General features: G+C 46.7%; 1 protein-coding gene and 1 long non-coding RNA gene across 4 annotated transcripts in view; both read right to left on the bottom strand.

The window, feature by feature from the left end:
* Window positions 1-11,679, bottom strand: part of LOC144329034 (uncharacterized) — a 40,168-nt gene extending 28,489 nt beyond the window's left edge. The window contains 4 exon segments of the mRNA XM_077935476.1: window positions 1,798-3,482; window positions 7,940-8,084; window positions 10,562-10,734; window positions 11,529-11,679. Of these exon segments, the coding sequence (XP_077791602.1) occupies window positions 1,798-3,332 (1,535 nt within the window). The 5' untranslated portion in view covers window positions 3,333-3,482; window positions 7,940-8,084; window positions 10,562-10,734; window positions 11,529-11,679.
* Window positions 11,680-17,127: 5,448 nt separating this feature from the next.
* LOC144329042 (uncharacterized) overlaps window positions 17,128-27,806 on the bottom strand; it is a 43,808-nt gene continuing 33,129 nt past the window's right edge. The window contains exons 1-3 of one of the 3 annotated variants that reach the window (XR_013394483.1): window positions 22,308-22,537; window positions 19,148-19,283; window positions 17,128-18,762 (exon numbers count right to left, since the gene is read on the bottom strand). This is a non-coding gene — a long non-coding RNA (uncharacterized LOC144329042). Of the gene's footprint in view, window positions 18,763-19,147; window positions 19,284-22,307; window positions 22,538-27,806 lie in introns of those variants that run through there. The other 2 variants (XR_013394482.1, XR_013394484.1) reach the window with 2 other exon arrangements.

The following is a 27,806-nucleotide window of genomic DNA, read 5'->3' as shown; positions in this document are numbered from 1 at the left end:
TTGCACACACAGCCCCGACACCCAGGTAAAATTCATGCAAGGAGTGAAGCAGCCCAGAACTAAAGTGCGTTGGAATTCGTACATCCTCAGATAGGTTTTTTCACCTCCTGATGTAGCGATGATGTAGTGATGATGCTCCATGAACTGCATGCTGGGATAAGATAGAAACTTTTAAAAGTCCTTGTCACCCCATCCTCGGGGTTCAATTCCTCTTTGGACCTGTTGCGCAATAAACTTTGATCTACAGCTATTTGCTCCGGTTGGTGGCCGGACTCCTTCCTTTATTCCGCAGGGACCCACGGGCTATGCCCGATGAGCTGGGTGGCTGAGCAGCCTCGCACCTGGGTCCCCTCCCCCATAACACCAAATTAGCCTTTTATTGAACAGACCTAGGAGTTTTGATAGACTTAGGGGGCATACAAGACCCGGGATCCGAACCTTCTTCCCTTGGGGGTCCCCCAGCTGGTGCCTCCCCCCCTTTTTACCCAGCCACTCCATGACAGCAACAGCAGCAACATCAGTAAAATAAGTATGATAATAATATGCACACTGGTCCTCTGGCTGGAAGATTAAAAACTTCTGGGACTATGGAAAAGTACTATCTTCCCCAAATCCCAGAATAAGCAGTAGATCTGGGGTTGCCCCATGGGGTTCATGAGTGAAGATGGGACCCATCAGGAGACTTCCCTGGTACCTGCAGCCCCTCCTTCCCTCTCTTGCAAGAAGGCTTGGGGGGGATCTCCCATTAAATTACAGTATTTTAAGTTTTCTTCTGAATGTGTAGGAGACAGGGAGAAGTTCTAGCAAAGAAGCAGTGTTTGGAGATCACACGTGGTGGGGGTGAGAGAGTTTGGTGCAAAAACCAGTCACACACAGATGCACCAATTTTTCATGCTTGAGTACAGCAGTTTCAGCAGTAAACAAATACAGGACACAGGATATCTAAGTCAGGCACACAAACCGGCAGAAGGGAGCAAGGGAGGAAAGAGGCTGGAAGGAGACAGGGCAATGGAGGTGTGTCCTTCGCTTCCTGTCGCCTGGGAGGGAAGTCAGCAACTCAGCATCTGCAGGGGCTTCACGAAGCAAAGCTTTCTGCCAGCAGCTTCCAGGCAAATGAGCATCCTGGAAACACACACTGTGATTCTTGGTGTGTTGCCATATCAATTGTTTTCGAAAGGTTATCATGATGTGGTCTAGAAACCAGTATGTGACAGTATATCTCCCAGCCACAATCCTCACTCACCACCAGCAATCCAGATAAACCCTCTCTCCTTCTCTATCAAAAGGTACTTTACATCTTAGATCATAATCACATTGTTTGACATTGCCTTCAATATTTTATTACGATAGAGTTTTACACATAAAAAACCAGAACTTTACATACACAACATGTGTTAAAGACTGATTTTCTCCTGAGTTCATTTCTGTGAAGAAAAGAGTGGACTCTGAGAGGAAGACCTCCAACACTCCATACATCTAAATGGGTTCTTACATCTGAGAGTCTCTTTTCCTTAAACACTCCTATGTAAATAAAGCACTTTTTGTAATCTTTTCATTTAAACTGCTTCTCCTCTTTGAGTCTGTTGATGGTTTGTAGGGTGTCAACTCCAAAGGTTCTTCCTGTCCGTGAATCTGTTGATTTAGAATTTCCACCAGGACTGAACCTCTATCTACTTTCCTGATATTTATAAGGTTTGTGTTTTGTGTGAGTTTGTTGACATAAATCAAGGGTTCCACTCTGACTGGAGCTCCTTCCACAGTCCATACATTTAAACAGTTTCTCCCCTGTGTGTCTGCTGACGTTTTCTAAGATTTCCATGCTGACTGAAGCTCTTTCCGCACTACATGCATGTAAATGGTTTCTCCCCTGTGTGAGTCCGTTGATGTCTTCGAAGTTTTCCATTCTCACTGAAGCACTTTGCGCACTCCAGGCATTTAAATGGTTTCTCCCCAGTGTGAGTCCGTTGATGTCTTCGAAGTTCTCCATTCTGACTGAAGCACTTTCCGCACTCCAGGCATTTAAATGGTTTCTCCCCTGTGTGAGTCCGTTGATGTCTTCGAAGTTCTCCATGCTCACTGAAGCACTTTCCGCACTCCAGGCATTTATATGATTTCTCCCCTGTGTGAGTCCGTTGATGTCTTCGAAGTTTTCCATTCTCACTGAAGCACTTTGCGCACTCCAGGCATTTATATGGTTTCTCCCCTGTGTGCGTCCGTTGATGTCTTCGAAGTTCTCCATGCTCACTGAAGCACTTTCCGCACTCCAGGCATTTATATGATTTCTCCCCTGTGTGAGTCCGTTGATGTCTTCGAAGTTCTCCATTCTGACTGAAGCACTTTCCGCACTCCAGGCATTTAAATGGTTTCTCCCCTGTGTGAGTCCGTCGATGAACTCTAAGGTTTGCATTGAAACTAAAGCTCTTTCCGCATTCCATGCATTTAAATGGTTTCTCCCCCGTGTGAGACCGTTGATGTGTTTTAAGTTTCCCATTCTCACTAAAGCACTTTCCACACTCCAGGCATTTAAATGGTTTCTCCCCTGTGTGAGTCCGTTGATGTATATTGAGGTTTCCACTCTGACTGAAGCTCTTTCCACACTCTATGCATTTAAATGGTTTCTCCCCTGTGTGAGTCCGTTGATGTTTTTTAAGGGTTCCATTATCACTAAAGCTCATTCCACACTCCATGCATTTAAATGGTTTCTCCCCTGTGTGAGTCCGCTGGTGTAATTTAAGGACTCCATTCTGACTGAAGCAGTTTCCGCACTCCAGGCACTTAAATGGTTTCTCCCCTGTGTGAGTCCGTTGATGTTTTTTAAGGGTTCTGTTATCACCAAGGCTCATTCCACATTCCATACATTTATATGATTTCTCCCCTGTGTGAGACCGTTGATGTGTTTTAAGTGTTCCATTCTGACTAAAGCTCTTTCCGCACTCCAGGCATTTAAATGGTTTCTCCCCTGTGTGAGTCCGTTGATGTATATTGAGGTGTCCACTCTGACTGAAGCTCTTTCCACACTCCATACATTTATATGGTTTCTCCCCTGTGTGAATCCGTTGATGTGTTCTAAGGTTTACACTGATACTGAAGCTCTTTCCACAATCCAGGCATTTAAATGGTTTCTCCCCTGTGTGAGTCCGTTGATGTATATTGAGGTATTCACTCTGACTGAAGCTCTTTCCACACTCCATACATTTATATGGTTTCTCCCCAGTATGAGTCCGTTGATGTGTTCTAAGTCTTCCATTATCACTAAAGCTCTTTCCGCACTCCATACCTTTAAATGGTTTCTCCCCTGTTGGAGGTCGTTGATGTGAACTATGTGTGCACATCAATGAAGCATATTCCACATTTCACACATTTTAATTTCTATTCCTAATGAAACCAAAGGTGCCGCATTCCCTGGAGTTTTGACTGTCTTCTCCATCTCCTTCTTCAGAGTGGGAGGAAAGGGAATCCTGTTTTGGTTTCAAGGAAGAGAACTAAGGGAAAGAGAATACATCAAGCTCCATTAGCACCTTCTCCTATTTCAACGTCTCCTACATTCCCCCACCTCCTACCCATGTTCCCAATTTTTAGGAAGTGAAGTTGCAATGTCATCAAATGATAGTAATTCATGAGCAACTTTCATAATCCTCAATCAATGTTAATAAAGCAATATGATTTTTAAAAGAATGTGCTGTCTGATCTCGTGCCCGTCTTCTGATACAGAACTATCCTAAAATGACACTTTAAAGGTGATATTCAGGTCTTCCGGGTTAGCGCCATCGGCAATGGCGGAATTCCTCTGATCCAGAGGAACCCGCTCCGCGAAAATCAGGTCTTGCTGCTGCGGCGAAGGCGGAGACCCTCTAAAAATCCCAGGCGGAGGAAGCCTGGGAACGTGGGATTCGGCTGACACCAGGAGTGCCCCCCCTACCCACAGGGAAACCCCTTTTCGTGGGTTCCAAATTGACGTGGGGTCAGTGGCGTGGTGTTTCGAATCGACCGCTATTTTTGCGGAGTGAAGCCGCACAGCCGTTGCCGGAGAGCGCTGACTTTTTCTTGTGGACAATTGGATTTCAAACAACAACCCGTGAGTAGAACGGAAATTGGACTTTTAAAGTATTTTTAAATTGGCACCGATTGGGGAAGGTCCAAACAGGAAGTCCGCCTCCCCTTTCTGTAAATAAACTGAAGCAAAGAACCTGTCAACTAAGGTCGTGGAGAGTTTTATGTAAAGGATTTTAATTCTACTGATTAAAATTGCCATCAATTTTTCTTGGAAGCAGGGGAGCCTGCAGGAGAAGGACAAAATTTGCGATTTGAAGTGCCACTTCCCTGAACCCAGGAGTGGTCCGTGAGAGCCCGTTGACGATGAATAGATCAATTTGACAGCTGTCAAGTTAGCTGTCAAGATACAAAAGAGGACTTTGCTTCTATTGTCTATCTTTGTTACAAGCTTATGTTTAAAATGAAGGAAGGACTGTTACAATTTAACGTATGGGACTTTTGGGTCTGTGCTGAAAGGAATGAAAAGGAACTTGAATCCCTCTAGAGGGAGCTTTGGGACATTGTTTTAAGGAGCAGCTGGGAAATTGTTTTTTGACCTTGGACTGTTTAAGGATGGCAGTCGGGAAGGAAATTGAGTCTAAATTGGGGACTTCCGGGTTAGCGCGATCGGGTAATGGCGGATTCCCTCCGAACTCCGGAGGGAATCGTTTCCATCGAGGACGGGTCCTGCCGTGGCGGCGACGCGGGGACCCCTAGAAACCACAGGCGCTGAAGCCTGCGGACTGGAGACTCAGTGGGCGCCTTCAAGTGCCCCCGAATCACGAAGAGCCTTTTTAAAGGCTGCGGAGAGGGTACGGGGGGTGGCGTGGCGCTGTGAGTCGATCGCTACCTCGGTGGAGTGAAGCCGCGAGCCATGACCGGAGAGCGCTGACTTCCTTCCTTGAAATTTGGACTTGAAAAGAAGCAACCCGTGAGTAAAACGGAATTTGGACTTAAGAAATTTACCTTTTTGAATTAGATACGACCGGGGGATGTGTTAAAAGGAAGTCCGCACCCCCTTCTATTACAGACGATTTAAAGCAAAAACCGAATAACTAAGGTGGAATGATTGTTTTCCTCTTTGTGAGATAAAGGACATTAACTCCAAGATTGACATTAAAAGTTATACATTTTGAGTCGGAAGAAAAGAATTTTTTGAAGTTTTTGTGCAGCCCAACCCGGACCCGGGAGCGTCCCGTGAATGAGAGCTGTTGGAGAGAAGCAGGGAGTTTGACAGCTGTCAAAGGGCTGTCAAACGAACCGTTAGAAAATTTGTTATAATTTGTATCTGCGGACTAATTTTGTTACATTTGAGTATAAGTTGGTGGAAATAAAGAAGGAATAAACAACAAAGTAAAAGACTGTTGGAGAAGGACTACTAAGTATCCAGAATCCCTCTAGGGGGAATTCTGAGACATTACAATGGCTGCAGATGGAAAATTGCAGGCGGAGATTGAAAGGATATTCTTTCTCGTGGGAATATTACAAGACCAGAGCACAGTTATGGCTATGAAACTATCGACCTTGAATTCTAAAATAAGCAATACTGCCGACTGTGTGGAGGACTTGTCTGGAAAAAATCCTGCAGCTGAATTGGAAGAGACATCTTTGGAATCAGAAGAGAGGGAAGAAGGAGTGGAAAAAATACAGGCAGAAAGTACCAACCAGAAATTTACATCTGTGGAATATAAAGAAGAAGATTTATGGATTATGAATTTGCTTGAGATGGGAGAGGGAGCCCCTGGAATATCTGAAATATTTGGACTCAAAAGAAACAAGAAATATGATTGGGGCCTCTCTCTTGGACGTGGAAAGCAGGTTGGAAGGTACCTTGATTTTATTGTGCCAGAGCTCCTTCAAGACCTGATGACCAACATAAATGACTACCAACAAACCCGGCGGAGAGAGATGGACAGAGACTCGAGGGCCTCGGATGTGAGAAATCCAGGCTAGAAATTGTCTTTTTGTGGACATTCCTTTTGGAAGGGGACTGAAACTGGGGAAGGGGGGGTGAGGGCAGAATCTTAAATTTTTTTTAATGATCTGTGTGTTTAGATAATAGAAATAACTTTGAATGAAAAAATGGGAAATCTTTGGAGGGGAACAGGGGTCGACCTTAGAAAAAGGTAAAAGAATTAGAAGAGATTGGCATAAGATAAAAATGATTTAATCAAGAATGAAGTTAAGAAGAAGAAGAACAATAAGTTTGTAAGGATGAGAGATAAGGATTTGCTGAACCAACTTTTGGAATAGGGATGTAAGAGGGGGGGTGGGGGGAAGTAGTTAATGAGATAAGGATATGAACTTTTACATGTTTTGTCTTTGTCTTTGTATGTTTGTTCTGTCTATAAAAACATGGAAATTCAATAAAAATTTATTTTTAAAAAAAGGAAATTGAGTCTAAATTGAACAGGACATTTTTTCTCTTGGGAAAGTTGCAAAACCAGATAAATGTTTTGACTACTAATGTTATAACTTTGGGAACAAAAGTGGGTATTAGTAAAGAACTCAATAAGAATTCAGCACAGGAACCTCCTTCAACTGAACAAACCGGAAAATTTGAGGAGAATTATGTTGTGATTGAAGTGAAGAAAGGGGGAGCCGTAACCCTACAGATGCAAATGTTGAACTACAATTTGAGGCCTGACATGATGGCAACAAGGAGAAGCAAATTTTTGGAGATGGAAGCCTGGCCTGGTTTGGAAAATGAAAGATGGAGAGATCACTTTATGTGGAGATCAGATGCCCTTTGGATTACAAATCTGAGCCAGGTGGAGGTTGGAGTTTCGGGGGCCTTTGGATTTGAAAGGAGCGTGAAACAAGATTTGGAATATCCGATAGGCTCTATTTTTAACCATGGAAGTTTGGCAGGAAGGAATATGATTACCGTTGGGTTGGAGCTTCCTCGAGATCTGATTTTCAATACCAAAGACTATCAAAAAGACCGGCAGAGGGGACATGAAAGAGATTTAAGAGCCTCGGATTTAAAATCTCCGGGTTGATGGCTTTACGAGATTGATGGACTTTTGCTGGGGACCGAAACCGGGGAGGGGATCTGGTGGAAGGAAATTGGGAATTTAAAGTGTATATAATATAATTTGTTTTTTGTTTTCTTAATGAGAGATGGGAAATTCGTGGAATGGAATCTTTTTTGACCTTAGGGAAACGTCTTAAGAATAAGTATAGATATATAGGTTTGGATGAGAGTTAAGATTGGATAAAGTAAAAGTGGATGGTTATTTGGTGAAAGAAAGAATGGCAAATTATAGTATAATAAGATAAGATATAAGGATAAAAATAAGATGAAGGACTGGTTGGAATATTTATATGAATTAGAATATAAAGAGGGGAATTATAGTATGTTAAGATAAATTATTGGGATTAAAATAAAGCTGGAAGGATTTGCTGGAATATCTAATTGAATTAGAATACAAAAATGGGAGGTGTGAGGAAGTCAAGAAAATAAGTGACTGTAAGTAAGTGAGTTAAAGGTTTGACTTGTTTTTTATTTGTTTTTCTCTTTTTTCTCTTTTTTTTGGTTTTTGGATGTGTATTGTTTTTCATTTTTTTCTTCATTTTTGATTGCTCTTTTTTCTTTTTTTCCTGTAACTTTTAAAATCTTAATAAAAGTTTATTTTTAAAAAAAATTAAAGGTGATATTCAAGGCAAATAGATAAACTGTACTTAGTGGAATATGTAGTACCTTGAATAAGTAGTATTAATTTATTTATGGCCTGAAGATATGTTATTTCTAGAGATGAATTTATTGCGGTTCTGTCTCAAATATCATAATTATACGATGTCTTGGGGTGTTAGGAGAGCATTAGTTTCTTTGGTGGGGGTCATGTCATGCTCCTTATGGGGTAATCTATCCATCAATGGTCCCCAACCTGCACTCAGTTCTCACCTGTGGCTTCCAGAACCTGTCAGGATAGAATAGGGGCCACAAGCCCAGGAACGGTTTCAACCAGCCGGCTAAACCAGGTGAGAATAGCTGATGGGTCTCAAATCCTTGGTGGGTTGGGGAATTCTGCTGCAGGTGAAGGCAGGCCCTGGTGGATGGAGAGGATGAGAACAACAGTGAATTCCACAGTCAGGATGGCAGATTCTGCCCATGCTGCAGAGGAAAGTGAAGGGCAGATGGAGCTTGTCAACCTGGGAAGCGAGGTCCTCGAGAAGGAAAACTGTGGTCCTAAACCTTCGCTGCCTGGTTTTCTTCAGGAAAAGAAAAGTCTCTAAGAGGGTTGGATGGTGTCCTGCACACCTCCTTCCAGCCACTCCTGCAGCCAAGTTCGTGCCTAACGTACTGCTCTGCTTTCCTTGGGACCATATAAGCCAGGCTGAGAAGGGGCTCTTGTTGTCTAGGCAGCCCTGAACCCCCAAACACACTGTCCACACTTGCTGTACTGCTAACACAGCAGTTTCGGGGGCAGCGATGAACTCAGACCTGTGTATCTAAATCTCTCCAATGTGGAATATGTAAAACAGAAGTGCTGTTTATATCATACATCAATTAAAAAGTATTCAGAATATTTGTCTTTTGAAGAGAAGACCACCAAGTATCCAATGGCCCCTTCAAAGCTAATGAAAGTCTTGTGCCTGGAGCTTTTGGGGGTGAAGGACCAGAAAAGCTTCTGCCACCATTATCCTTCCAATTGGGATTTAGGCCTCATCATACGACAGAAACTACCCTGGTTGCGCTGGTTGATGATCTCCAATCGGCTAGAGTCCAAGGGCAAAGCTCTTTCCTGGTTCTGGTGGATCTCTGCTTTGGAGACCTTTGACCATGGTATCCTTCTGGACCCTCTAGGGGAGCTGGGGGTACTGCTGTGCAGTGGTTCCCCTCCTTCCTCCTGGGCCATGTCCAGAAAGTGGTGTTGGGGGATGAGTGTTCAGGCCCCTGGGTGCTCACTTGTGGGGTGCCTCAGGGCTCTGTCCTCTCCCCATGCTTTTTAATATCTATATGAAGCCGCTGGGGGAGTTTTGGCTGGTGTTCACACGCATGTGGATGATATCCAGCTCTTCTCTTTTAAATTGGAACCAGTGAAGATGAACCAGTGAATGCCCTGTGTTGGTGCCTGTAGGTGGTTTGAGGATAGATCGTGGCTAACAGATTGAGGTTGAATCCTGACAAGACGGAAGCACTGTCCCTGTGGGACAGGTGAGAGACAGACCCTACCAGCCTGCACACTGTCTCACTAAAGTGGTGCGTGCTCTGGTTATCTCCTGCTTGGACCACTGCCATGTGCTCTACATGGTGCTACCTTTGAAGGTGACCCAAAAACTGCAACTAATCCAGAATGCGGCAGCTGGACTAGTAACTGGGAGCAGCTGCCAAGACCACATATCATTGGTCCTAAAGGATCTTCCCTGGCTTCCAGTGTGTTTCCAAGCACAATTCACACTGTTGGTGCTGACCTTTAAGTGTCCTGGCTGTATTTTTCAGAAAAAGAAAAGTGTTGATCTAATGTATACACATCATTCTTGGTCTACAGGTTCAAGAAGGTTCTGGTGGTTTTACTCTGTGTGATGTTTTCTCTAGCTGGAACATTTTAGCTGATAAGGGAGTTTCCTTTCTGCTGAGAGCAGGTGGTGGGATCAGTGGTTATGAGGTTATGCTGAACCTTCCTTGTTTCTGGGAAACAGAAGAAGCTGGTTTAAACTGGAGTGAGCCAGGCTTTGTATCCAGTCCCAAGGTTACTCTGACATGGAATTTTTTATAAATCGCAGTATTGAAAGGCGCCTGGTCCCACTTCCTATTCTGCAATTCTCTACTCTGCTTGTGTGTTTCTTACTTGAGTGCTGTTTTGATATACCAGTTAGGCTTTTACTGTAAGTTAAATTTTTGCTAGCTTTTGCCTTCAGTACTAAATTTCTCTGCTGAATGAATTTTTTGCTGCCTCTGAGTGTTTTTTCCTACTCTGCTAACTATATGTCGGTCTTGGAGATCGTTATGGAGGAGCAAGATCTGCGACCTAAAGCCCTAAACTGCCTCGGCCCTGTAGACCTGAAGAAGCGTCTCCACCCCCATCCTTCAGTCTGAACACTGAGGTCCTCCTCTGAGGGTCTTCTGCTGGTTCCCTCCCTGCAAGAAGTGAGGGTACAGGGAACCAGGCAGAGGGCCTTCTGGGTGGTGGCACCCACCCTGTGGAACACCCTCCCTTCAGAGGTCAAGGAAATGAACAACTATCTGACATTTAGAAGATAGCAGAAGGTAGACCTGTATCTGGAGGTTTTTAATGTTTGATGTTTTACTGTCTTTTATGTGTACTGGAAGCTGCCCAGAGTGGCTGGGGAAGCCCAACCAGATGGACTACATATACATATGCAGATGGACTACATTGTATAAATACTACAATCATTCTTATCATCTTGTGATTTTTTGCAGTTATTTTGGAATTCGTACTGTGAAATCAGATCACAAAATGTTATGGGTGGAGAAAATCACAGGGTTGTCGTAAACGATAATCCCACCCACAGACTCTCATTCACATACAGTCTGTAAATTTGGGAAGGTCACACAGCTCACCTGTGCTAATACTTGCAGTCTTTGGCTTGCATAGGCACACCTTGTATGTAGAGCCTCCAGCCACAGGCACTGTCTATCATGAAAATGGGTCCCTTGACTGGGGAGATTCATTCAGTTGCTGTCATCGGATTCTGGTGGGTTGTATCTCAGTTTGTCAGTCACTCTGACACTGCCTACAAAGAATAAGAGGAACAGAAATGCTTTTGACTTCTATATCAATCCTGAGAGACATTCCATGGACTCTGCACCCCTGTTTCTGATGACAGCTGTACATTATCCTCACCCTCGATGAACCAGGCAGTGGAAAAGACACTTAAAGATGGAAGCCTGAGAGAGAGGAAAAGGTTTCTGTCTGCTTCTTGGATGGGATTGTGGAAACAAAGAACTGCTTCCAATGGAGAAGCCAAGGCGGCCCCTCGGGAGATTCCTTGTGGGTGCCCGATGGAGACGTCCCCCTACAGACTGGTCTCCTCCTCCCCCTCCCCCCGCTAGTGCTGCGCTTCCTTGCCCCAGGGATGCTCCCCTCCCTCCTCCCCCCCTCTTGGCCCCCTCCCTTTCTCCCGGAGTCTCCCGTGCACCCAGATGCCCCCTTGGCGCGGCTCACCCCTCGCCATGCGCGACCCATCTCTCCACCCGGAGGGTCCCCCCAAGACGAGATGGGGAGGGACGGGGGGGGGGGTCTCTATCTAGGCGTTTCTCACGCCCGTTAACCCTTTCATGGTCTGCCTCTCTCGGCGCGGAGAGCACAGGGCCCCAGGGATGCCTGCGCGGGGGAAACGAGGCCAGGGAGTCCTCGTGGGACCCCGTGGGTGGGCGCCGCATGTCCACCCCTGCCAAGAAAAGCCCCCTTCGCAGCACACGTTCAGGGATCCAGGCCCTGCCGGGGGGGCCACGGAAGGCGCTTTGGGGAGCTTGCAGGGAGTCTCTGGGTCCTTCTCTCCCCTCTCCCCCGCCGCGACCCCTTTACCTCTTTGTCCTAGTTCCCGATTTTCATTTCATTTCCTGCAACATCGATGTTTGGGGTGGGTCCCCTGCCATCCCTCCTCCCCTGTCCGAAAGTGCGCGCCCCTAGAGCTACGGTGCTGAGCGGCAATCCGGCATAGAAGAGCCACTTCCGGGAGAAGCAGGCAGTTTGGGAGGAGGTTCACCCCCCCTTATTCCCGGAACAGAAGCCGGATTGGAGGAGGAGGAGGAGGAGGAGGATCCTGATATTTTCAAAGGAGAAGCCCAGGAAAGCCTGGCAGCTAAGGGGATATCTGTAAATACTATTATGGTTCTTAGGGGAAGAGGGTTGTTAAAAGGTGTGGGAAACGGGGGTTGTTGACAGGGGTGGGTGACTGGTCCATGTTTCTGAATGCCAAAGACTCCTACTTTGTGACAAATCTGTGATGCATCGAAGATGCTGTTGAAAAATGTATTGTGGGAAATGGGGAGAGGTCTTAAAAATTCATGCAACCATCTTCTCGGGGTTCCTACTCTTGGTGTGTTTGAACCTTGTTGCAACAAATAATGATCAGGTCAACTAACCGCCCTTTGCTTCTTTAACTTGGCTGGATTCTCCTTCTTTTGCTGACCGGAGGGACCCCCGGGAAGTGGCACCCTGAGGAGCTGGGCAGCGGAGTAAATCCGCAGCCCGGGATATTTTCCTTCTCAACTCTTTCCCACCTGAGCCTCACCCCCTTACCTAAAAGCCAGACACAGCACAATGTGACAGGATTGTGACTCCTGCCCTCAAGAAGCAAAATAGCTTCCCCCCCCCCCCCGGAGCAAAGCAACGCCGGGCTGCTGAGGTCCCCCAGTCCTTGAAATGGAAAGGGGAGGGGCTCGGGACACCTTCAGGGAGCAGGCGGGGAGGGGGCTGCCCAGGCTCCAGAAACTCCTTCTCGCTGGTTCCTCCCCATCGCCCTCCTTCTGCCTGCCTCCCCTCCGCTTCTACTGGTCCTTTGCAAGTGCGGGGAAGCTCTAGTCCCTCCGCCCCCCCCCCCGAAGTTCCCTTAAGAGCCCCACATTGCACAGGGCAGGCTCACCTGCAGCGAAACAAAACGCAGCTGCCCTGGCAGAGTGGAGCCAGGCTGGGGGGCACCGTGGGGACCCCAGAAATGTGTCCCTGGAAGAAATGCGCCTCCCCCTTCTCTGGGGCTCAAATGCTGCAGGTGGGCTTCCCAGAAGAGGCCCCTGCTTGGCCCTTGGGAGGACAGGGGCCCCTTGGGCCTATCCTGCAGGGCTCACCTGTGGGAGTCATAAAGCCAAGGCAGAGGCTTGTAAATACTGCAGGGTACCTCCGGACCTCGTGACCAGCACTCTGAGCTTTACAAGGTATTGGAATGTGCCTTATATGGCATGAGTGCAATAAAAGCTTGACCGGATGAGGTAACATGAGATTGGCAAACGGCCATGCGGCTGGACAGAACAAAGGATAATAAAAAGTGACCGAGGAGGGGAAGAGGTCTGAATGAGCTGCTCTCTCTCTTATTATGGATTACATGCTCTCTATGTCTTTATTTTATATTAAACAAGTGCCACTTGTAAGGCTGGCTCCAACAAGTGGTGCCCCGTGTGAGGCTGAATAAAAGAATACGACTGAGGTTTTTAAAAGAGAGAAAAAAGAAGCAACTTAAGCAAACAGTCTGAGGCAGACTAAGAGGATTCTAACAGAAACTGTGAGAGGATTTTCAATCCAAGCAGTGAATATCATCGGCTCACTACGTCCGGCAAGGATTGCAAAGCGCTTTACATCTTTAAAAAAAGATCCCGGTGAGTCCGATCCCTTTTCTTCTTTTTTATATTGATTTTAGAGACATGGGTAGCTCCCTATCTTCTCCACAACAGAAATTTTTAAAAGACTTAAAATTTCTCCTCTCCTCCAACAAATTGGAAGTTCCTGATGGTGATGTGATACAGCTCATTCTGGCTATTGATGAACATTGTCCCTGTTTCCCTTTGAATGGAACATGGGAAATAAAACATTGGGACAAGATTGGTGAACATTTTCATGGGCTCCCCAGCAGTAGTGCTCGGATTTTAAATGCTTGGTGCAAGGTTCGATATGCTATGGGTTCTTTATCACCAAAAAATATCTCCATGGCTGCATTGCCAACACAACCTCCAGCTTCTCTAATTCAGCCTGCTGTGCTGGCATCTGTTCCAATACTGGCTTTGCCTGCAGCCCCAGATCCCAAACCTCCAGACTACAGTACCTCACCAGAGGACCCAATCCTGCAAAAATACCGTGGTCTGGCTGGAAATGACCCTGCTCTTTCAGCAGAACCAGCTACCCCTTTTCAACGTGCAGTCCTTGCCTGTTCCTTATCTCAGGATACCATGGCATTCCCTGGTGCTCCAGCAGGAACTCAAGCCCAGCACCAACCTTTTGACTTTAAAATCTTGAAAGAGCTGCAATTGTCAGTAAGGACAAATGGACTGCAAGCTCCATTTAAACAAGCAAGAGGGAATAATCCTAATCTTACCCTCGCAGATGTGATGGATGCTATGATGGGGCATGGCCCCTTTGCTCAGGCTTCAGTACAAGCCACACTGCTGCAGATCTTATTGAGGGATACTGCTCTTGCTGCTCAACAAGCAATGAGAAAAATCCCGGAACCCACCAGTATCCAGTCTAGGTGGGGTTCAATCAGACAAGAACCTAGAGAATCATATTCTTCCTTTATGGACAGGCTGATTACAGCAGTGAGTAGCCAAATTGAAAACCCTGAAGCCACAAATGAGGATTGTAAAGTTGTGTTACAACCGATAATACACAATCCTGCCACAGACACAGCAGCCATGCTTCGCATTTGTCAGTCTGTAGGTACAGCAGCTCATCTGCTGGTGGCAGCGCAAAATAAAAACCAGCCTGTAGCCACCGATACAACGTTTCCAGCGTGGCAAACCAAGATCACCAATACCTCAGTGTGGGTAGAAGAGTGGCCTCCACCAAAAGGAAAATCCGCAGCAATGGCACCATCTCGTTTTTGAACAGCTTATTTCGGAACAATTGACTTTCGGCCACATTGAACCATCTTCATCCCACTGGCCCCAGCAGACAGGAACGGTTTGCTTTTACATTGCCAGTATATAACAATTCGCAATACCCAGCGATATCAGTGGGTTGTCCTGCCTCACAGCATGTGGAACTCCCCTACACTTTGTCAGCATTTTGTTAATGAAGCATCGAAACCTTTCCGCATGCGCCACCTAGAGGTGCTGCACACGAACTGCATCTGGCAGTGTTTGCTTTCCTAACCATTTGCCTTGCCATCTTTTGCTGCACCGTTATACAAGGAAGAGAAGCAGACGATCCAGTCCAGTTGAAACCACCATATTTCACCTTATCAACTGGCAAGCAGCTGTCGCCTGAATCCTACTCTGGCTGGCAGTTTCCACGGCTCAGCCACTCTCGAACTATAAGAACAGCGTTGTTGAATAAGACTTTTAGGGGTGAAAATTATCATAAGATATGGAGGAATAATATTTTTGTACAAGATATGATTAAGTTTACTAGTTTATTGCATGCTTCTAAATGTTGGTTATGCCGCCCTTTACCAGTCATTCAGGCATAATGCTTCATGGTGTGCCTGTCAATGGATCTTTTCAATTTACTAATATTATATCCCCTAAGCAAACTTTTTGGCCTCCAGTACAATTGACCCTCCATGAGCCTGCCCCCCATTTGTTTTCAAATTAAAGAGGGGAAAGAATCATGGGGCATATATCCAAACTGTCAATATATGTTGAAATTCATGTTTAATAGCTCTTGTTCTCTTACAGAAACATACAGTGACCAATCTCAGTGCTATGGAAGTAATACCAGTGCATGGTTATAAACTAGAAAGGAAGCCTACCATGCAGCTTGGAATCAGAATTCTTATATTCTTGGCTTCCGGATGGAAGTTGGCTTCGACATTTATTGATTATAGTGATTATTATAGTAGTTATTTGCATTATTTTGTGTTGCTATATACAATGTATTCCTTCTTTAATTTCTGTATGTACTGCATGGTTCTCCAGTCCGCGGCCCACTTCCAGTCTCACAAGAGTCGCTTATCGCGCTCGACATAACCATATATATGGCTCTGATCAAAATATAAAGAAAGAGGGCATGTGGGAGTCATAAAGCCATGGCAGAGGCTTGTAAATACTGCAGGGTACCTCTGGACCTCGTGACCAGCACTCTGAGCTTTACAAGGTATTGGAATGTGCCTTATATGGCATGAGTGCAATAAAAGCTTGACCGGATGAGGTAACATGAGATTGGCAAACGGCCATGCGGCTGGACAGAACAAAGGATAATAAAAAGTGACCGAGGAGGGGAAGAGGTCTGAATGAGCTGCTCTCTCTCTTATTATGGATTACATGCTCTCTATGTCTTTATTTTATATTAAACAAGTGCCACTTGTAAGGCTGGCTCCAACACTCACCTGATGTTCTGATGGAAGTGAACCCTCCTTTGTCCTTCAGGGAGAACAGGGTTTCCCAAATTTGGGTCTCCAGCTGCTTTTGGACTACAGCTCCCATCACCCCGAGCTAGCAAGACCAGTGGTCAGGGATGATGGCTATTGCCGTCACAGTCTCCAGGTGGCTCTGGCAAGTGAGCCCAACTGCGTTTGACAAGAGTGGGGGAATTCCTTCCTGGATTCCAGAAGTGGTCATTACCTTTGAATATAGGGTTCAGTGACTCTATTCCTCCAGCCGGAGAGAGTGTGGGGCTTCCTCGCCCACTTCCATTCAGCTCCATCATTGCCAAATGGCGATTCTGCTGAAGGCAGTAAATTGTTCAGAATTGCTCAAACAAAGAGGGATTGCAAGGAGCTCCAAAGAGATCTCTCCAAACAGGGTGAATGGGCAGTATATACAGTTCATTGTCAATGAGATTACCGGTAAATGGATGCATGTTGGGACAAAAAAACCACAAACACCTGTTAATATCATGTGCAGGATCATGGGGTATGAACTGGATTTCTCTGTGTTCTCTAGGAGACCAGGGGAGAGGGGAGGTGGTCACAGCAGGAGGGGGAGTCTCCCTGGATGCTTCAGGGGCTGGCCTCCTCTGGGTCTCCTGGCCCCCTCCTCTCCTCCCTCTGAGCCTGAACTGCTCTCTGCCCCAGACTCCTCCTGCTCACCAAACCCTGTTTCCTCCTCAGCTTGCAACACCTTCCCTCCTGTTCTGCTCAATTTTCTACCTCTTTCTGCTCATTGCCATCCCACCACCTGTCCCCAGGATTTGAGCCTTCTTCCTTTGTGGGTTTCCCAACTGGTGCCTCCCCCCCCCCAACCTAGCCAGTCCATGACAGCAACAGCAGCAACAACAATAAAATTAGTAGGATAGTAATATGCACTGTGGTCCTTGTCAGCTTCGCCTTTGAGCCAGTACCACCGACTGGGCTCAACCACTTCAGCCCCGACTGGGCCAGGCGAGCTGGGGTAGCACTTCCAGAGACCTTCTTCTGCAGGAACAGGTCTAAGTGCTGTGGACTCACAACTCAGAGCTGTGAGCACCAAACTCACTTCCAGAAGACAGTCGTGCACAGCAGAGTACAGCAGAGCATAAATCACTCGGACGACAGCGCTGAAGAATATCTTATTTTATTCACTGCAGCTACTGTACTATACAAACTATATACAAATGGAGACGCTGGACTGCACTGAGTGTTACAGCTGCTTTCTGCAGCGACCTTATCTACACAGAGATAACACTCAGTCTCCCATTTGAAGTGAGGCTGGAGCGGAATAAGTACTGGAGCAAAATCCGCCCCCTCCTCTCTGGAAAATCAGCAGGTTCTTACCAATGGTAGGGGTGAAATCTCCTCAGTCCTCTGGCAGGAAGACTCCCTAGCAGCATGATTGACTAATAACTTCTGGGACTATGAAAAAGTTCTATCTTCTCCAAACCACAGAATAAGCAGGAGCTCTGGGGTTGCCCCATGGGGTTCATGAGTGAAGATGGACCCCCCAGGAGACTTCCCTGGTACCTGTAGCCCCACCTTCCCCCTCTTGAAATTAGGCTTGGGGGGGAATCTCCCATTAACTTGCAGGAGGCAGGGATAAAGTTCTGTTGAAGAAGATGTGTGTAGAGGTCATGCGTGGTGGGGGTGACAGTAAAGGTAAAGGTACCCCTGCCCATACGGGCCAGTCTTGACTCTAGGGTTGTGCGCTCATCTCACTCTAGAGGCCGGGAGCCAGCGCTGTCCGCAGACACTTCCGGGTCACGTGGCCAGCGTGACGAAGCTGCTCCTGCAAACCGGCACCAGAGCAGCACACGGAAACGCCGTTTACCTTCCCGCTATAAAGCGGTACCTATTTATGTACTTGCACTTAAGGGTGCTTTCGAACTGCTAGGTGGGCAGGAGCTGGGATCGAACGATGGGAACTCACCCCGCCGCGGGGATTTCAACCGCCGACCATGCGATCGGCAAGTCCTAGGCGCTGAGGTTTTACCCACAGCGACAGAGTTTGGTGCAAAAACCAGTCTGACACATAAATACCCATCTTGCATGCATGAATACAGCAACTCCAGGGCCTTAGCCTAGCATCGGTGGGGTAGGGGCCACATGTAGTGCAAGTCCCACGCTGACGTCAAAAACACACACAGAGGCAGCAGGACTTCTTCAGTAATAGTTTACTGAGCTTTCAAAGTGTACAGTTCTCACTGAGTCCCCAGTGAGGCACAAAACTTAGCTCCTGAGAGCAAATCCCGTTTCAGCAGTAAAAAAATACAGCACACAGGATATCTAACGCAAGCACACAAACCGGCAGAAGGGAGCAAGGGAGGAAAGAGGCTTGAAGGACACAGGGCAATGGATGTGTGTGTTTTGTTTCCTGACGTTTTGGAGAGAAGTCAGCAACTCAGCACCTGCAGGGACTTCACGAAGCAAAGCTTTCTGCTGCTGCTTGCAGGCACATCCCAGAAACACACTGTAATCTGCGGTGTATTGCCCCATATCAGTTGTTCTTCAAAGGTTATTGCGATGTGGTCTAGAAACCGGTATTGGACAAGATATCAATATATCGCCCAGCCCTAATCCTCACTCACCACCAACAAACCAGATTCATCCTCTCTATCAAAAGGTACTTTACCTCTTAGATTATACTCACATTGTTTGACATTGCCTTCAATATTTCATTGCTGTTCAGTTTTACATATAAACACAAGAACTTCAAATACACGTCGTGTGTTTAAGACTGATTTCCTGCTGAGTTCATTGCTGTGAAGAAATGAGTGGACACTGAAAGGAAGACATCCCACAGTCCATATATCTAAATGGTTTCTTCATGTGAGAGTCCCTGGATGTTCCTTAAACACTCCATTGTATCAGGAGGTTTTTAATGTCTGATGTTTTACTGGCTTTTATATGTAATGTAAGCTGCCCAGAGTGGCGGGGGAAACCCAGCCAGATAGGCAGCGTAGAAATACTACCATCATTCTTATTATATTGTTGTTTTTTTGTAGTTATTTTGGAATTCATACTGCAATATCAGTTCATGAAATGTTATGGTTGGAGAAATCACAGGGATGCCATAAACGGTAATCCCACCCACAACTTCTCATTCACATAAAGTCTGTAAATTAGGGGAGGTCACACACCTCACCTGTGCTAATACTGGCACTCTTTGACCTGTGTAGGCACACCTTGTATGCAGAGCCTCCAGCCACAGGCACTGTCTATCATGAAAATGGGTCCTTTGACTGGGAAGAATCTCAGCTTGTCAGTCACTTTGACACTGCCTACAAAGAATAAGAGGAACAGAAATGCTTTTGAGGTGCAACTTCTATATCAAGCCTGAGAGCCGTTCATGGACTCTGGACCCCTGTTTCTGATGACAGGTGTACATTATCCTCATCCTCAATGAAGCAGGCAGTGGAAAAGACACTTAAAGATGGAAGCCTGAGAGAGAGGAAAAGGTTTCTGGCTGCTTCCTGGGTGGGATTGTGGAAACCAAGAGCCGCTTCTGAGAAGGCCCCTCCCCTCCCCTCCCCTCCCCTCTTCCTCTTCCTCTTCCCTCTCCCTCTCCTCTCCAGGAGGACCAATGGTTGGACTTGGGAGAACTGCTGTATCTGCCATTAATTTGATTTTGAATTGATATTAGAACGAATTGATTTTAGAATGCATTTTAATTGGGAAGGGCAGGATATAAATTATTATTATTATTATTATTATTATTATTATTATTATTATTAGGACAGGTCAGGGGCTTATGGGGTGGGAATTGGGTGGAGCTTACAAGAAAGAAGTTGTGTCTTATTAAAGGAGAAATCTGAGGGCTCCCCTGGACAAAAAACAAGGACACCAGCCAGAAATACCAGAGCAAAACAGCAGCCAGTAGGCTTCGTCTTTATTGAAGACTGTCGTGACAGGACTCCCAACCTGCCACAAGGTGGAACAAGATGGAAGCCCCAAACAAAAGAGAACCCAAACTTTATTAGCTGCTACAATAAATGAAAATCTGCCATTATTCCCTTATGGGGACACAAGAGCCCTCATAGAGTCCTTTGTAGGTTCTCCATCGGTCAGAGGAAAAAACAGAGGCCAACCAGAGAATATTGAGAAGCAAAGCAGCTGGTAAGCCTGATCTTTATTGAAGTGTTGCAACAAGGTGCCCCCTTCACACACAGGAGGAGGACCCTGAACCAAGGTGTGTCTGCCCTTATATAGACATTTGAAATTGCCCACCTTGGAGTCCAAGACCACCCCCAGAAACATCATAACTACTTCACAGAAAGGGCGGGCTAAAGCAGAAATCTGAGGGGGTTGTTTACCCACTCTCTGGCAAGTTACCTGCTAATGCTTACTTGATTGATACCCTGGGGAGCCTGGCCAGTCTTTTGTAATGATAAGTACTTAGTTCCTGAGCCAGATCACAGGCTCACCCTATTCATACACAGATATACCCTTAAGACAGGATTTGTGAAGGAAGAGGCAATGGGGAGGCTGCTCCATTTGACCTAGCAGAGAAAACACCTGGCCAGCCTGGGAGTCAAAATGGCTCCATGGCTGCTCTCCTGTGCAGGTTCAGACATGGGGCCTATATATCTATGTACGTGTTTGCCTGATACATTTATGAACCTTCATTATATACATAAGACCTTAATTTATTTATTTCACTGCTAATCCCAATGTTACACCCCCCCCAAACTACATCATGGTTACATCGTGGAAGGGAAGGTCTGGTGGCAGTAATCTGAGCATCCTGGACCCTGCCCCATAGTTCCCCTTGCCCTCCACCAAACACCCATCGAGTGTAACAAAAGAGAAATTTACATTTCACTGCTAGGAGCAGAAGTGTGTCAGTAGGCAGAGCAGAATGGGGGGGGGGGAGTGCAAAAAAATAGGACCGCCACGTGGCCTGATTTATGCCCCCCCACAAGAAAGGAATCGGCTGCCATGCGGCCTACAGCTGGAGGGTGGCAGATGGCGGGGGCGAGGGAGCCATGCCTCCCCCCCGCCACTACTAAAAACCAAGAAGGCCGCCCCACGGCCTAGCTGGCCCCCCGCCCAGAAAGAATAGCCACAAAATTGCAGCCTAGCCTGGCGGAGGGGCCATGTTCCCTTCCAATCAGGCCAGAACTTATCTTAATCCAGCCGCTCCTGAGGATCCTGATCCCTGAAGGAAGAAAACCAAAAGAGGCTTGGACAAAGGGGTCGGCCTCCTTTCTTTGGCCTTTGCCCCACCCCCAGCCGGCCAGCCATTGTCCTTCCTGACCTGTTTCCAGCCAAGTTAATCCCACCCTTTTGTCTTCATCTGGGTTGGTTCTTTCTGGAATGGCTACCTGTCTGGCACTCAGGTATCAGGATGCCAGGGATTATCACTCAGGCAGAGGGGCTGCTGAGTTCACATGTCTGTATGAATTTCTGAAGTTTTCCCTGTGAGCCAGTACATAGAGACATTTATCAGTGAATTCTTACATATGGTATTGTGCAGCAAAGGCCCTTTGCATAGATAGGAAGAAACTGTGATGAAGTGCTTTGTGGGGACAAATCACAAAAGTGATGGTGCTGATTTAGGTAGTGGGCTGCATGTGCATGATATCTGCTGAAGGTGCAACCCCCCCCCCCAACCTATACACAAATTCCTGCAAAAGTCTGGACAGGGCAGGGGCTGATGGGGTGGGAGTAGGATAGAGGTTGCAGGAAGGAAGGGGTGGGGGGCCTGGATCCCCCACTTTCCAGGGATCCCTCTCTGGTCGCCTTGAAGAGGTGCCCAATTCCTGGGTGGGAGAGAGAAGCCAAGGCGGCCCCTCCAGAGAATCCCCGCGGGCGCCACGATGGAGACGTGTCCCCAAAGACTGGTCTTCCTAGCTCCCCCCCCCCAATTGCTGCACTTTTCTGCCCCATGGATGCTCCCCCTCCCCACTTCCTCGACTCCCTCCCTCTGTCCCAGAGTCTCCCCTACACCCAGAGGCCCCCCTTGGCGCGGCTTACCCCACGCCCTGCGCCCATCTCTCCCTACGGAGCCCCCCCAAAAACGAGTAGGGGAGGACAGGGGGGTCTCTATCCAAGCGTCCCTCACGCCCGTTAACCCTTTCATGGCCCACCTCTTTCCGCGCGGAACCCACAGAGTCCAAGGGATGCCTGCGCGGGGAAATGGGGCGAGGGGGCTTCGTTGGGACCCCCTGGGTGGGCTTCCTAAGGGCCCAAGGAAAACCCTCTTCGCAGCACGCGTGCAGGGATCCAGATGCACGACAGGCGCTTTGGTGAGTTGGAGGGGGTCTTATGGATCCTTCTCTCGCCTTCCCCAGAAACCCCTTTACCTCTTTGTCCTCGCTCGCGATTCTCCGTTCCTTTCCTGCAACATCCACGTGGGTGGGTGGGTGGGGGGTTACCTGCCGCCCCTCCTTCCCTTTCCGAAAGCGCGCGCCCCTAGAGCTACGGCGCAGAGCGGCAACCCGGCGCAAAAGCTCCACTTGCGGGAGAAGCAGGCAGTTTGGGAGGGGTCTCTTTCCCCCCTCCCCACTCCCGGAACAGAAGTCGGATGGCGAGGAGGAGGTGCAACGTAGGGGGGGCGGGATTTGGGTTGTGGGGGCGGGGTGAGAGAAGGATGGGCCGGGAGGGGAGGGGAGGAATGGGGGTGGGGAGAGGAAGGTTCCCCCCCCTCCCTTCTTCCTTCTGGGGATCAGGAGAGCGGGGGAGGGGCTGATCCCGGCAATCCACTCGCAAAGTGGGGTCTCGCACCCCAAAATGTTTACATTACAAAATCCCTCCCTCCCCCACCCCACGCCACGAGATTAGATCCCTCCGTGTTTTAGGTACTGGTGTACATTGAGCAGCGGCTTGGACTCTGTGACTCCTTGTGTTACGGGGGGAAATGGGGCTTTGGCTTTTGCACACACAGCCCCGACACCAGGTAAAATTCATGCAAGGAGCGAAGCAGCCCAGAACTAAAGCGCGTTGGAATTCGTACATCCTCAGATAGGTTTTTTCACCTCCTCCTTCCTTGCAGAGAAACATTTGGTCAGCTGGGGAGTCAAAATGATTTCAGGACTGTCTTCCTGTGCTGCTTCGGACAGGTGGTTTATATATGTGTTTGAACCTTGTTGCAACAAATAAAAATCAGGTCAACTGACCTCCGTTTGCATCTTTAACTTGGCTGGAGACTCCTTCTTTTGCTGACCGGAGGGACCCCCGGGGAGTGGCACCCTGACGAGCTGGGCAGCGCGATGTAAATCCGCACCCCGGGATATTTTCCTTCTCAACTCTTTCCCACCTGAGCCTCACCCCCTTACCTAAAAGCCAGACACAACACAATGTGACAGGAGTGTGACTCCTGCCCTCAGCAAACAAAATAGCTCCCCCCTCCCGAGCAAAGCAACCCCGGGATGCTGAGGTCCCCCAGTCCTTGAAATGAAAAGGGGAGGGGTTTGGGAAACCTTCCGGGAGCAGGCGGGGAGGGGGCTGCCCAGGCTCCAGAAGCTCCTTCTCAGTTATTCCTCCCCCATCCCCTCCTTACCTACAGCTTCTTCACTTGTGGGGAAGCTGTGGCCCTTGGGCCTGATCCTGCAGGGCTTACCTGGCATTCCTCCAGATGCAAGTGAGCCCTCCTTTCTCCTTCAAGGTGAACAGGGTTTCCCAAATTTGGGTCTCCAGCTGTTTTCGGACTACAGCTGCCATCACCCCTAGCAGGCAAGACCAGTGGTCAGGGATGATGGTGGAAAAGATAGTAAAATAGCTCCTTCTCCTTACGGGACCCACGAGGAGCCTGTCTAGGAAACAGTCGGTCTCCCAAAAGTCAGAGAAACTAACAGAGACCAACCAAAGTAACGCTGGATCAAAGCGGCTGCTATGCCTGATCTTTTATTAAGGTAAGAAAGGTAAAGGACTCCCTCGCTTTCAGGCTGAGGGAGCCGGCATTTGTCCACAGACAGGTTCCTGGTCATGTGGCCAGCAGGACTAAACCACTTCTGGTGCATGACAGAAACCTTCCCACCACCTATTTATCTACTTGCACTGGTGTGCTTTCAGACTGCTATGTTGGCAGGAGCTGGAGCAGAGCAAGGGGAGCTCACCCCGTTGCGGGGATTCAAACTGCCAACCTTCTGATCAGCAAGACCATGAGGCTCTGTAGTTTAGACCACAGCGCCACCCACATCCTCCCTGATCTTTTATTAATAGACCTTCTGCAGCAGGGTCTGAAGCCGCTCACGCAGGAGGAAGGTGGGAACTCTGAACAAAAGAAAGACCATACTTTTATAAATTTCAAAAAAGGTTGTCCACCCCACCTTTTCCCACCCTTGTCATGGAGGACGTCAGGAAGGAGGTGCCGCAGAAACACACACTGTGATTCATGGTGTATTGCCTTATCAGTTGTTCTTCAAATGTTATCACGATGTGGTCTAGAAACCGGTATTCGACAAGATATCAATATATCGCCCAGCCCTAATCCTCACTCCCCACCAACAATCCATATTCACCCTCTCCCCTTCTCTCTCTCTCTCTCTTTTTACTTTCTTTTTATTGAGTTTCTCTTAAAAAAAACAACCATAAGGGGGGAAAAACAAATCAACAAATTCAAAAGAAGTATCCATACATAGCACAAAAATAACATCCATTACAGTTCTTTGTCTTCTTCCTTGAATCTTTATATCTTTAGATATTTAAACCTTTACACACCCATTGACCTCCTTCCCTCCCAATTTCGGGCTTCTTAATAAAAATTCTTCCTTTTTTTCTGCAGCTATTAATTGTTAATGGATTACTCGTCGTAAGACTTATATCAAACCTGCTATAGTTTTTAGGTCTCTATAATTTCTTTCAATGTATACCATAAATTTATTCCAGTCACTAATAAACTTTGTATTCTTTTGGTTTCTGATTTTTTGTGTCATTTTTGCTAAATCAACATATTCATATAATTTTGTTTGCCAATCTCTGATCGTTGGGGTATTTGGACTTTTCCAATTTTGTGCAATTAATATTCTAGCGGCGGCTGTGGCATATTGGAATAATATCTTATCTTCTTTTTTTATTTCATCCCCAATGATTCCTAGTAAGAAGGCCTCTGGTCTTTTAGGGAAGGTATATTTAAATATTTTTTTTAAACTCATTATAAATAAGTTCCCAGAACTTCTTCATTATTTCGCAGGTCCACCACATATGGTAGAAATTGCCTTCTTTGATTTTACACTTCCAGGAAGCCTTATTCCCTGTTTGGTACATTTTCCCTAGTTTTGCCGGTGTGATGTACCACCTATACATCATTTTTTTCAAATTTTCTCTGAGTAAGACACATGCCGTGAATTTCATTCCACTAGTTCATAATTTCAACCACTTATCATATTCTATATTGTATCCCACGTCCATTGCCCATTTTGTCACGACCTCCTTTATTTCTTCATCTTTAGTGTCCCAATCTAATAGTATGTTATACATTTTAGATAATAACTTGGATTTACCTTCAATTATTTCTATCTGGAATTTAGATTTTTTCTCGTTTATCCCTGCTTTTTTGTCTTCCTTCCATACTGTGTTTATTTGATGAAATTGCAGCCAGCCTGTTAATTTGTCTTTCAACTCCTCATATGTTCTCAATTTCCATCCACTCTCTGATCTTATCAGTAGGTCTTCATATGTCAATCTTTGTCCTTCCATATTTGCTTTTTTGGTTGTTAAAATATCAATTGGAGATAACCACCAGGGTGTTTTCCATTCCAGGAGTTTTTTATTTTTCTCCCAAACTTCATCTAGTGGCCCTCTGATAATGTGGTTTGAAAAACCTTTGTGTACCTTTTCTTTATTTAGCCACAAATAGGCATGCCACCTGAATCTGTTGTTGAAGCCCTCTAAATCTAACAGATTGGTGTCTTCCAAATTAATCCAATCTCTAATCCAGCAGAGGCAGGAGGCCTCAAAGTATAATTACAGATTAGTTACCGAGAATCCCCCTCTTTCTTTCCGATCTGTAAGTAATTTGAATCTAATTCTTGGTCTTTTCCCTTGCCATATAAATTTCGAAAGAGTTTTTTGCCAATCTTTAAACATTGAGGAACCTCTAATCACTGGGATGTTTTGGAACAAAAATATCATTCTTGGGAGTATGTTCATTTTTATTGCCGCCATCCTTCCCGCCCACGAAAGTTTTACTCTGTTCCACGTATCTAGATCTTTTTTGATCTCCTTCCATGTTGTGAAGTAATTATCCTGAATTAAATTTATGTTTTTTGTGGTTAGCCAAATTCCCAGATATTTTATTTTTTTTAGCCACCTTGATTCCATTCTGTATCTCCAGTTTTTCTCTTTCATCTTTTCACAAATTTTTGGTCAACATTTTTGTCTTTAATTTGTTTAATTTAAAACCGGATAGTTTGCCGTATTCTTCTAATATCTCCAAGGCCTTACTAACACTTTTCTGCGGTTCTTCTAGGGATAGCATCAAATCATCTGCGTACGCTTTTACTTTGTATTCCTTCGTTCCAACTTTGATCCCTCAAATCTCTGGTGTTGCTCTTATTTTGTTCGTAATTACCTCTAATACCATAATGAATAAAAGCGGGGATAGAGGGCATCCCTGTCTTGTTCCTTTTTCAATTTTGAATGAGTTTGTTAGATTATTCTTTATAATCAGTTTAGCAGATTGGTTCAAATAAATCGATTGTCAGGGCCACCTCAGGTCCCAGCTCACAAGAGACCAACGCCACGTCCACTTTATTTACAAAAGTCTTTATTGAAGTACATTGTTTGCTCCACAGCCGAGGCGTGCAGCCCCACGTCTGTTACGCTTAGACCGCTGAAGTCCCCTCTGAATCAGTCCCGCCTCTACACCAGTTTAAGAGGCTTGTGCTGGTCCACCTCTTCCTGTCCTTCCTTTTCCGCAGGGTCTTTCTGCCCCCCTGGGTTCCTCCCCTCCTGGATTCCCCTGACGCTGAGTCCCCAGACGCCTGCTCCCCCCTCCTCCGTGCTTTGGGACCAGGCTCCTCCTCCGGGCTCTCCGCATTTCCACGCGCCTCCACATTTGAACTTGGCGCGCGTTCGCTACCTCTGACCTTCCTCTTGACAGTTACACTACTCTCTGTACTACTTTCCGCCCCTTCCGGCAGGACGTCTTGCCCCGATCTCCTTCCCCTCTCTGCTTCCTGCTCTGCTTCGTCTGTCACACTGGGAACTCCACCCTCTTCACTCCGTTCCGGCGGGGAAGCCGGCCCCGATCTCCAACTCCCACTCGGGGTTCCCCTGCTGCTCCCCTGCTCCTGACGAGTCCCCCCTGTGACTCCCCTTGGCCTGACCACAGGCGCCCCCTTTTGGGAATCCTCCGATTCACTTGAAAGACTCATGGAAACCCTCAAGTCATTGTCATCCTCCTCCTCCTCGTTCCTGGATTCTTCCCCCTTGCTCTCAGTCTCCTCCCTCATCTGTGCCTCTCTCCCTGAACCCCTGACATCGATTTTATTCCTTCCATAAATTTGCCCTCTAGCCCCGCTTTCTCCATACTTTTTAGTAAGAACAGCCATGAGACGTTATTGAATGCCTTCTCTGCATCAATGAAAATCAGCGCCGCAGGTACCTCATTCTTACACTCCAGATATTCAATGATGTTTATAATATGCCTTACATTGTCCTTGAGTAACCTATTTCAGTCTAAATCTCAATAAAGAAACAAGTATAGATGTAGTCTGGGATGTCAGCAAGGCGGTCCTAAGAGGGTTTCTTATTCAGCAAAATAGTTATAAGAGGAAAGTAAGAGAACAAAAGAAAGAGGAAATCCTTAGTCAGCTAAGAGAATGTGAGAAAAAATTAATAACAAACCCAAAAGACGAACA

This window comes from Podarcis muralis, chromosome 10 (assembly GCF_964188315.1).
Source record: "Podarcis muralis chromosome 10, rPodMur119.hap1.1, whole genome shotgun sequence".
NCBI classification, from domain to species: Eukaryota; Metazoa; Chordata; class Lepidosauria; order Squamata; family Lacertidae; genus Podarcis; species Podarcis muralis.
Note: the sequence above shows the minus strand (reverse complement) of the source record. Positions and strands in the feature narration are given on the sequence as shown.